General features: G+C 42.4%; 1 protein-coding gene across 3 annotated transcripts in view; it reads right to left on the bottom strand.

Moving 5' to 3' along the window:
- Nucleotides 1–12032, bottom strand: part of STAC (SH3 and cysteine rich domain) — a 128057-nt gene that overhangs the window by 22362 nt on the left and 93663 nt on the right. For all 3 annotated transcript variants that reach the window (XM_043442739.1, XM_043442740.1, XM_043442741.1), the window contains exons 7-8: nucleotides 10086–10150; nucleotides 8687–8775 (exon numbers count right to left, since the gene is read on the bottom strand). In XM_043442739.1, coding sequence (XP_043298674.1) covers nucleotides 8687–8775; nucleotides 10086–10150 — 154 coding nt within the window. The remainder of the gene's footprint in view (nucleotides 1–8686; nucleotides 8776–10085; nucleotides 10151–12032) is intronic.

Here is a 12032-nt window from a genome sequence, read left to right on the forward strand (position 1 = left end):
TTCTCCAGGAGATCTTCCCCATCCAGGGATTGAACCCAGGTCTCCTGCATTGCAGGCAGATTCTTTACCATCTGAGCCACCAGGGAAGCCCTTGATACACAGTATATGCTCCCTCAATATTAGCTTCCTTCCTCTCTTCCTTCTAGATTTTAGATCACAGTTCTATTCTGCAGTGGGATCACGCGGTCGGAAGACCTGATTCGCTCCAGCTGATGTTTCAGCGTCCCCCTGAGGTGCAGCAGCAGTGTCTGGAACTACCTCCCTGCCCACAAGCCCTCATATTGAAGGGACTTTCTTGTCGAGGGCCTGCAGCCTTATGGCCAGGGGAGCTCTTTGATAACAGGGCCTGTGAACTACATCTCATTCACCACGAGGTGAGCGGTGGCACATGACACAAATCCTGGAGATAGCTGCACAAGGGTTAAAGTCCCATTTGACCTTATTTCAAGTGGTGCTTTCAATAAATCAGGAAGAGGTGAATTCAGCCCATCCCATCTCCAGAGGTTTTTGTGAATATCAGCTAATGGGACAATTGGTTGCCTGGTTTTGTTCAGACTCGCACATAGAAAAATCTGGTACTCATGACTTCCAAGAAAGAGTCTGGCAATTAAAGACTTTAAATCAGGAATCTAATTTGGAGTTACAAAAGAAGATATGTTTTTCTCTTACGGCCCCCAAATTTAGCTATTCTGACACAAACAGATTGAGTGGCAATTAATTTACATCTCTCTTAAAATTTAATAATATTCAAACAGCAGTTTCCTCATTCCCTCTTTTGGCTCACAGGAATTTTTCCTCTCCTCTTCACCCCTTATGAAACATGGCCATTATCATATAAATCTGTTTGGGGAGAACTAATAAAAATGAAAATGATTTAGATGTGGAAAACCAAAATGGATTCTTTGGAATAGACATACATGGTCACTTAAATATGTATTTGAACCCTTGAGTTTTTTGTTTATGCTTGATCTTTTATTTCAGAGTCCCTGACAATGTTTTAGGGGTTCATGCTTACTCAGAGTTATTTATATATGCTGACTATTTAAATAATATGTCAACTTGGCCAAGCCACTGAAGTTATTCTTACAGATTTTAAAAATATGCATCAATGTGAATTAATAAGTGATATCTCCAAGAATATTTTGCATACTTTCAATGAGACAGGTTACATTGCAAATATGGACGGCAGGATTTACTTTCATCAAAAGGCTAAGAAAGGGTTATCAAGCTTTTGCTAATATGTGTGTGTATAAATGCACGTGTATTTGTGTATGTGTGTCTGAATGTGTGTGTGTGTGTGTGTGTGGCTGTGTGTGAGTTTGCTTGTATCTGATTGTGAGTGTGTAGGGATGTATGTGCATATGTGAGTGTGTCACACACAGTCACGTACATGGTCAGGAGAATGACGGACACACGGCTTTTGTGAATTTATGAGACAGTCTCTGATCATGATGCCAGTCCTGATTATGGGGTTCTCCAGTTTGTATTTCAAGTCACATTTTAAAAAGCTTTGCTCATTAATTAAGCTGGCATTCCATAAAGTGTAATTTTCAGGACTTTTAAAAAACTAGACATTAAAGGTGTTTGGTGGAGACTGTCTAAGACCCTTAATGACAGAGGTTATCTACTATGCAAGCTCATTACACTCAGCCAGAGGAACCCGGGTGGCTCACTGGTGTTATCAGACCTCAAATTATCAGCAAGGGCAGCTTAGAGAGCCCCTCGCAGGATGGCATCACATCCATCTCGTGTATCAGCGGTAAAATTCCATACCTGGAGCATGTCATGTCAGCAACCACAAAACCTACTCAGAAGGTAAGAGACGGTGTCACAGCCTCCTTATCACCAGACTAATTAGATAAAGTCTCCTTGGATGTGCTCAAAGATAAGACAGAGTGTTGAACTATATATCTATAAAGATATATATACTATATATCGTTAGAGTAATTGATCAGAAGACCAGGAAAATAAAATGTATTGTGAAATGATGCAAATGATGAAGAGATGGTATCTAAACAAACTGTACACCTCACTTTGTACTGGGCACAAATAGCATCTCATTTTTTTTTTTAACATTATCTCATTGCTCAGTCTCCCTAAGAAGGAGAAAATGGAGGCTGCAAGAGATTAAACAGTTTGCTCAAATTGATGCAGCTAGGATGTGTCAGAGCTGGGAGGTGGACCCAGGTCTATGTGACCCCCAGACACTGCTCCTTTCCGCCCTGCACCCTTGCTCTCCCCTACTCTCTGCCCATGATGGTAGGAAGATTATCATGGCTTCCATGAGCTCCAGAGTTTTGGGGAGGTAACAGCAGATGAATTTATGAAGGAAGTTTGCACTGACAGTGTAGCAAAGCTGACTGTGCGAAGCCTCTGCCTTCAGGCAGTGGGTGGAGACTAATGATGGGACCACAGCAGTTTTGAGGGGGGCAGGAGCTGCTCTAGGAATAAGGAGGCAGAGCCCTACACTCCTTCTCCCTGAGGCTCACCCTACCATGCCCAAACTGTGTTTGGCTTAGCAGGGCTTCTTCCACATTGTCTTCAACTCTTTGTTCTTTGTGAATATGACTACGGGCTACTGTTGGTCTATTTTTCTACAATTTCTTCTCAACAAATCATATTCATCCTGAGTTCAAGGCCCATCTCCTTCAGGAAACAGGTCCTGGTAAACCACTTTGAGCTGGGTTAGCTTCCTCCTTTATAGCGTCCATTCTATTAACATGGACTCTATTTGCCCACTAATTGTATATGCCAGGGACAACGCTAGTTCATTCATTTAATCTCCACAATACTTATTCATTCATTCATGAAATATTTATTAAGCATCTACTAAGTCTCAAGATCCGCTGGATCATCGAAAAAGCAAGAGAGTTCCAGAAAAATATCTATTTCTGCTTTATTGATTATGCCAAAGCCTTTGACTGTGTGGATCACAACAAACTGGAAAATTCTTCAAGAGATGGGAATACCAGACCTGCCTCTTAAGAAACCTGTATGCAGGTCAGGAAGCAACAGTTAGAACTGGACATGGAACAACAGACTGGTTCCAAATAGGAAAAGGAGTGCGTCAAGGCTGTATATTGTCACCCTGCTTATTTAACTTATATGCAGAGTACATCATGAGAAACGCTGGGCTGGAAGAAGCACAAGCTGGAATCAAGATTGCCGGGAGAAATATCAATAACCTCAGATATGCAGATGACACCACCCTTATGGTAGAAAGTGAAGAAGAACTAAAGGACCTCTTGATGAAAGTGAAAGAGGAGAGTGAAAAAGTTAGCTTAAAGCTCAATAGTCAGAAAACTAAGATCATGGCATCTGGTCTCATCACTTCATGGCAATTAGATGGGGAAACAGTGGAAACAGTGGCTAACTTTATTTTTTTGGGCTCCAAAATCACTGCAGATGGTGACTGCAGCCATGAAATTAAGTGACGGTTACTCCTTGAAAGGAAAGTTATGACCAACCTAGACAGCATATTAAAAAGCAGAGACATTACTTTGCCAACAAAGGTCCATCTAGTCAAGGCTATGGTTTTTCCAGTGGTCATGTATGGATGTGAGAGTTGGGACTATAAAGAAAGCTGAGTGCCGAAGAATTGATGCTTTTGAACTGTGGTGTTGGAGAAGACTCCTGAGAGTCTTTTGGATTGCAAGGAGACCCAACCAGTCCATCCTAAAGGAAATCAGTCCTGAATATTCATTGGAAGGACTGATGTTGAAGCTGAAACTCCAATCCTTTGGCCACCTGATGCGAAGAGCTGACTCATTTGAAAAGACCCTGACATTGGGAAAGATTGAAGGCAGGAGGAGAAGGGGACGACAGAGGATGAGAAGGTTGGATGGCATCACCAACTCAATGGACATGAGTTTGGGTGGACTCCGGGAGTTGGTGATGGACAGGAAGGCCTGGCGTGCTGCAGTTCATGGGGTCGCAAAGAATCGGACACGATTGAGTGACTGAACTGAACTGAACTGAAGTCTTAAGAACTGGCCTATACTCCAGGGACACAGGGTTATTTAACAAATACAGATTTGTTCTCATGGGCTTTACAAGGGAGAGATAAGTTAACCAAACAATCCCAGAAATATATAAATACAAAATGAGATAAATGCTTTGAAAAGAAATATGATGTCATGAAAGTATATCATAGAGGATCTCACTGAGGTTGCACCAAGGAAGAGTTGAGATTTACTGGGTGTGTAACAGTCAACTGGAAGAGGGTGTGTGTGTGTGAGGGGGGTGGTGGTGGTGGGTGAGTAGAAGGGTGGGAGGAACAGAGGGAAGGAAGAAAATTTCTTTGGTAAGGGTTGAAAGTGAAAGTAAAAGTTGCTCAGTTGTGTCCGACTCTTTGAGACACTATGGACTAGTCTGTGGAATTCTCCAGGCCAGAATACTGGAGTGGGTAGTCTTTCCCTTCTCCAGGGGATCTTCCCAATCCAGGGATCGAACCCAGGTCTCCCACTTTGCAGGCAGATTCTTTACCAGCTGAGCCACAAGGGAAGCATGGTCCTTTTGGGGAACAAATGATGGAGCAGAGAGGTAAGGCGAACAGTGGTGCCAGAGAAGCAGAGAAGTCACCAGGGTGAGAGAAGCCACCACGTCTCTGTAAATATTCCGGTCTAGACCCAAGGGAAGTGGGAGGGCATTAGAGAGTTTTAAACGCACTTGTGGAGGCTAATTACTTTACAATATTGCAGTAGTTTTTGCCATACATTGACATGAATCAGCCATGGATTTACATGTTAATTAGCCTCCAACTAATAAAAATAAATGGAAAAAAAGAGAAAAAAATTAAAAAAAAATAAACACACTTGTGTGTCATGAGCAGACCTAAGACAGGCACAATGATTCTCTTCTTCATGCATGTATTATAAAAGCAGAAGCTCGGATGGCTTGTGGAAACTTCTCAAGCTTCATGCGGGTCACACAGGTAGTGAGTAGCTTGGCTAGAGCTTAAATCCAGGTCAAGTGATGCCCACACTTTTTATTCTTAAATACTCAGTGAATCCATGTTGCATGTCAATCTCTTTCTGCCTCATTTTTTATGTCTGCAAAGGAAGCATCTACCTCTGGAGTATGAACAGAACTGACTGGAATTAACACTGTTAAACTCCTACTATGTTATTTTATTTAATGACAACCATCCTACAAGGGCTTCCCTCGTAGCTCAGTCGGTAAAGAATCTGTCTGCAATGCAGGAGACCCGGGTTCGATCCCTGGGTCAGGAAGATCCCCTGGAGAAGGAAATGGCAGCCCACTCCAGTATTCTTGCCTGGAGAAGCCCATGGACAGAGGAGCCTGGTGGGCTACAGTCCACGGGGTCACAAAGAGATGGACATGATTTAGCAACTCAACTACCACCATCCTACAAGGACAGGCCTTATTATCTCTACTTTCAAGGTGAGAAGACAGAGGTTCAGAAAGTTAGGTAAGATGCCCTGTTGTCAGAGAATAGAGGAGCAGGGACATGAATCCATTCTGTTTGACTCCAAAGTTTAGACGATCCCAGGACACTGGGCTGTCTTTGCAGCATCCTTTCCACCCAAAGTAAATGGGAAGGGAGGAATGGGGTGGTGGTGGTATAGAGACCAGGTGGATCCCATAGCAATCCAGGGAGAGGTGAAGGTGGGGCTGGATAAAGCAGATCTGAGGCAAAGAGAACCAGTAGGAATTGAACATTGAATGCATTTTGGGCATGGGGTAAAAGAAAACCTCAGGTGGCTGGCTTGAGGCCTGGGCAGATGGTGATATCATTCACCCTGGGGACAGGTTTGTGGGGGGGCAGGACAGAAGTCCTGGGTGCCAGTCACTCCTGGGGCAGGCATGCAGAAGAATCTGGAGGTTTGGAGAGAGGTCTGGACTGTTGGCTATTAGCAGAAAAAGCTTTCTTGTTATTGAGCAGATATACAGCAAACTCTGGCTGAAGTGATGGGCCATCTGCTCTGATCTGTGACTGTTGGCTTTGCCAGTTAGACCTCCTTTGTCCTCAAGCTCACAACTTCAACATTCCCTCCACTCTCGTATCCTTTGTTTTCTTTCCTGAGGAGAATCTCCAGCATGCCCCCCAGGTCAGAAAGAAGGTGGATGAAAACAAAAGTTTTGTTAAAAGGATTTTTACTACCTCGTGGTTTAAGGAGAAAAGATAATTCACAAAGCCCTAGTTCATTCAAGGAATGATACGAAATCCCCAAAGCATTGCCTTACACATTCTAAATCAGAGCTTGGCTTCTAAAATGGGAACCTACAATCTCTTTGCAAAGAAAAAAAAAGTTAAGTATGATTTATCACTCCAATCTTGCAGTCTATGCAATGCAGACATTTCATTCCTGGGAATGAAGAGTCCTGTTTGCCTTGAAGCAGAGTGTAAACATTTGATTCGTGACCAGACAACTTGACTGTTAATGGCCTGCGACCGACTAAAATAAGCACAATATCTTAAGACCACCACCAGGCAGTTCAGACTTCACTCCTGAGACTTCTCTGGAGCTATTGTTTCCATCTGATACGTTCAGAACAATCTTCTAAGATGAAGCTGTGGGGCCTGCACAATGGGGTGCTGTTAAATTTTAAATTCTAGACACTCAAATGATAATCTCAAGAAGAACCCAATATACTGTTCGCTGCAAAGTAAATATAGGTCCTCCTTGTCTTCATCAGCAGATAGTTAACGTGGACTGTCAGTTGAGGGAAAGGGATTACACCAGTGATGAATCCTAGGTAGGTTCTGACTGACAGGGTTTGCGGTATCTTGATAGAATGGGGCTTACACCTGATAAATAGCATCTCACTCTGCTGTGCCTAATCAGGCTGTTTAGATAACATTTACAACTCCAGCCAGTGAGTTCAGCATGGTGAGTCTTCCTCAGGATGGAGAAAATTCAGATGTACGAGAACCTAATTGTCCGAACGAATCTAAGGAGCCAGGAACCAAGCCTGAACTCTGCCCGGGAAAAGCCCGAGAATCAGCTGGAAGCAGACCACAGATGAACAATGAAAGCTGACCTTGGGTGTGAGCTGGGGGAGCTGCCAGACTTCGGCAGGACACCCACACCTGCTACGGGGGCCACTGGGCCTTGCACCAGGAAGGGCAGCTGAGCGATCCAGCTTGACCCCAATGGCAAATGGGACCAGGAAACAGGGTCTAGATGGAGGCTTTTGATAGTTCTTTTCTCTTCAGGGACTTTGGGGTAAGTGGAAGAGGAGAAGGCTGATTTCACTGAGGAAGAACCATGTTCAGGCAAAAGCCAGAGGGGTCACACCAGGGAAACGGACAGACCTGAGATGTGAAAAGGACTTCCCAGGTGGCGCTAGTGATAAAGAACCTGCCTGCCAATTCAGGAGACGTCAGAGAGGTGAGTTTGATCCCTGGGTCGGGGAAGACCCCCTGGAGAAGGGAATGGCAACCCACTCCAGCATTCTTGCCTGGAGAATCCCATGGACAGAGGAGCCTGGTGGGCTATGGTCCCTAGGGTCTCAGAGAGTCTGACACAACTGATGTGACTTAGCACACATGAGTTGTGGGAAAGCTCAGAGAGCTCCAGGGTGGAGACAAGGCGTTCCAGAGCCTTCTGCAGCGAGGACCAGTGACACAGCACTTGGACGGTGGGGCCCACCGTAAAATGCAGGCTATTTTCCTAGTGCTCTGACATATGAATGGTTTTCTGTGCTAGGTTTTCCCTCCATGCTCTTCAGAGGAGGAAAGAACCCATCTCTAAGGGCCCATGTGGCTGCAAAAGCAGCCCCTTGTATCCTGCTCCAGGGCTGGAAAACACCAAGTCCCTCTCCTGAGAGTGCTTGCGGCATGGATCATGAACAGAGGGAAGGAGTGAAGTCTTTTCTTTGGCACAACCTGGGGAACGCGACGTTACAAAGACTGTACTGATGGCCAGTTCCTGAGTGTCTACCATTACTGTTCTAAATGCTTTATGAACCTTATTTGCTTTATCCTCACAAATGCCTTAGGGGAAAAGGTCACTATTATCTTTTTATCAGTAAGGAAACCAGGGAAACACGATGTTTGTACATTGCTTAAAATCACACGGCAAGGAGGATGTGGACACAGTACTGACTCCAGCCACACTACCCCTGAAACATGAGACTGTGGTCCAGAGAAAGGTTCGGATCTCATGAGCACCCTGAGGCTCACCTGTCTCTCTGTTTCATTGACCATGAGGTGGGATGGTTCCTGAAACAGAAGAACCTCTAGGTGAGAGCCAGGGGGAGCTGCCAGTCTCTGGCAGGGATAGATAGAGTTTTAGCTTGATTCGTCAGTCAGTGTTAATTTGGGCAACAAGTACATTTTTGGTTCCCTATTAGACCCCACAGGATGCCAAGTGCATCTGATGCTCAGCCTTCATGAAGAATGCCAGAAGCAGCTCTACTGATGATGTACTAACCACGCTTCTCAAAGTGTGGCCCCTGGGCCAGCAGCGTCAGCACCACCTGCAGACCAGTTAGAAACTCGGATTATCAAGCCCCACCCAAGACGCGCTGAATAGTGCTGAGTCAGAAACTTCCAGAATAAGGCCCAACAATCTGCATTAACCAGCCCCGCATGCTAACATTTGAGAATCACTGCTCTAAGGCACTTGGAGGCAGTGAAAATTGAATTATTTTCTTTCACATACATCACCACTGACTTTAAATCTTTCATTCTTCTTCTTCCTTTAAAAATATTTTTTACCTCATTTCCAAATCTTCATTCTCTTGTGGTACAAATTTGTACAAGGCAACATAGGTGTTCATCTGTAATGGGTCTTTGGAAAGAGGTCCCTGAAAGAGAAACATAAAAGAAAAATGAGAGAAGGAAGGACAAAGAAATGGAGCAAGGGAAGAAGACAGGAAATGGAGAAGTTAAATGTAATTCCAGTGTATGGATCTTTTGTGTTAAATATCTAACCATTATTATTTTGTTCCGAACATAAGTTTATTTTTAATTTCCCAGCTGAGTTTGATTTCATTACAAACTATTTGAAAACATTTATGTGGAACTTTTTGTCAGAAATACTACAATTTTCTTCAAATCACTTTTTTTTTCTTTGATCTAGTTGTTCATGAAAGATGATACAGACTTGAGTCCAAGCAAGAGAATATTCTCTCTACAGACAGGAGACAGGTAGAGAGTAGTAAACAACTTCTATTCCCTAAAATGGACAATTTTGTGTCTAGTAATATCAAAGGGATCTGAGTGTATTCATCCAGAAATAAGTTCATTCATGCTGTGGAAAAATGAAAGATGTTGTGGCCTGAGACTGATTTGATTGGTTATGGTATCACCATCCACTGACTATGAAACTGCAACAATGATAATAAAAGCTACCATTTTTTGATAGCTTGCTGTCTGAGAGGCTTGATGGCACATGGATTAGCACATGCAATGCTAACAACAGCCCTGTGAGGTCGATATTATTGTGTCCCTAATTTGTAAACTATACAAGAGTTTTACAGGAATTATATAAACATAAGCTGTTATTATTAACTACATAAATGTTATAGCTATATAAATGTTTCTGCTTTATAATATACAAGATAAATTAAAATTATACAACATGTAATATTTATAGTGTAGCATTTTATATGCATGCAGATATACAATGTATAACTATACATTTAAATATATAATAATATAATGAATAGATGCCATAGCTAGAAAACATAAACAAAAACTGCACATAACTATATTCTTTTTATCTGTGATTCACTTTGCTACCCAAAGCTCAAGTACTTTATGCAGTAATATTCCATCTTAATTATATATGTAAATTAACATAAAATACAATATTTATGTACTATGAAATATAGTCATGATATATAATTTACATACTGTAGAGCACATATCAACTTGTATGTAACATACATAACAGGAAGAGAAGCACACAGTGCAATATCTATCCTTTGTGCCTTGGACACGTTGATATTTGTTTTGCTCAGTGCCGCCATAAGCTATGCACTCTATGGTACATTATTCTCTAAAAATGCTAGCCTGGGCCCCATTAAAGTGATTTCATGACCCACTTGGGGGGTGACCTACAGAATAACCTAAAGACCCTGTCTGGTCTGTCTTCTGAGATGTCCATAAATACCTGGTGGTTTATGTTCTTTGCTTGGTCTCTGAAATCGTCAGTGCCATTTTCTGGATACGTGAACACTGAAAGAGACCAGGAGAAGCAGGAGTTTTATGAGTCCAGTTTTATGAGTCCATATTTTGGAAACATGCTTGAAAGACGTAGCTTTATTCATTCCCTGCACCACAGTTTCAGCTCGGTTTCTCCCCGCCTTTCCCCATCCTCAGCGACCCAGCTCGCATGTCATGTCCCAACTGTTGCCCTCTGCGCCCCTTACAGGGTCCACACCGCACTCTCTGCACACCCACACCCTCGTTCACGCCTCCGGGCCAGCACACATCCTCCTGCATTGCTTGGTCTCATTTGGCAGAGCTCTTCTCAGGAGCAGAAACCATGTCATTCATCTATGTTAAATGTATCCAATCGTTTGTTAAGGGGATGGTAGGGTAGGTGAGGTATGGCGCAATTTAACTGTATTTGAATACACTTTTCTAAGTACCAGGCTCTTTGATCTCTATTAAATATCTTCATGCTAGTTTCCTGATGATCTCTGTATTCTACTTGCAGATTGAGGTTTTGAACTTCAAAATACTTCCTCAATCTCTTACTGGCAATGTATTACTTACTGGGGGCTATTACTGAGAAAAAAATTAAACACTGGTTTCTCATTTAGTTTGTCCTTAAAATACACAATTCTCTACCTTCGGTAGCGGCCACTCTGTGGCCTTTGATGAAGAAAAAGGCTTCTTAAGATGGGCAGGAGTTGTCACTGTCCACACACACAGCTGTGGGAGGTCCCTGATGGGTTGATGGGTATTGGGGGGCTCTGCCTTAGCTAGTTCAAGCATCTACCCTGGAGACCAACATCATGTATCGTTCTTAAATAAAAATAAAAGGTGGCACATGTTTCCAAGTCTATATGATAGGGCCCATAGTGTTGAAATTACTCTACCATGTAGAAGCTTTGATAATCAAAAATAATACATTGCTGTTTTAGTCTTCCCTTTGGGTCTCCTTCAGAGGGTCAAGGAAACCAGAAGTGGAAGAGAAACACATCCCAGAAAGCTCTGCACCCTCTTTCAGTTAGCCCTGACAACCTCCACTGTCCTGCAAATGGACTCAGTCACTGTGAAGGAAACACACTTCTGAACAAGAGCCCCGTAAATGTACCAATGCTCAGTAAACATCTATTGTCCATGGTTTATGGTTCCAGAGCTGGTGGACGCAGTTCCATTATCCCTAGGAAGTCAACATGCGGTCATGGAAGGAGCTCCGCTTTGTAGGAAAATGAAGGGCCGATGCTTACAGACCTTGTCTGCCTGAATATTTGGCTATGCAACTTCCTGGTTTAAAAAGAGTAGAGACCAGCAATACTTTCCTCTGTTTTAAGTGATTACTTGAAATCTTGGCATAATACTTGATTCCATAAATATAAAACTGGACACATTTAAAGAATATTGAATAGTTGAATGGAAACATAACAAGACCATCTTCTTAGAAAATTATTGATTGAAGCTAAAATTGAGACTACATAAGATGCATGTGCAATATTCAGTTTGATTTTACAGTTTTGTAATTTTAAATTATTTTAGCTCTTCATTGACTATCCATTAGTCATCACAACAATGTGTATCATTTTAAACTATGCTGAACATTATTTGAAGTGACTCCAAATGTGTTTTCAGTCAAATGGTTACAGACAGAACTGGAACATTTCAAAAATGATTTTTTAAAAAACCCATTCCTTCTGGCTATTTCTAAGACGTTGATGTGAGGGGAAAGGTATAAAGAAAGATAGCTGTTTTACCAAAAAAAATGTATCAGACACTTTTTTATGTTTGGTACTTTAAATTCATTTTATGAAAAATAATTTGGCTGTTGATTTCATCCATGGAAACATACAAAATCTGTGTTAATTCTGCAGGTATGTTTTCTAATGTTACAGATGCAAAATCAACCTTCAGT

This window comes from Cervus canadensis, chromosome 22 (assembly GCF_019320065.1).
Source record: "Cervus canadensis isolate Bull #8, Minnesota chromosome 22, ASM1932006v1, whole genome shotgun sequence".
Taxonomy (NCBI): domain Eukaryota; kingdom Metazoa; phylum Chordata; class Mammalia; order Artiodactyla; family Cervidae; genus Cervus; species Cervus canadensis.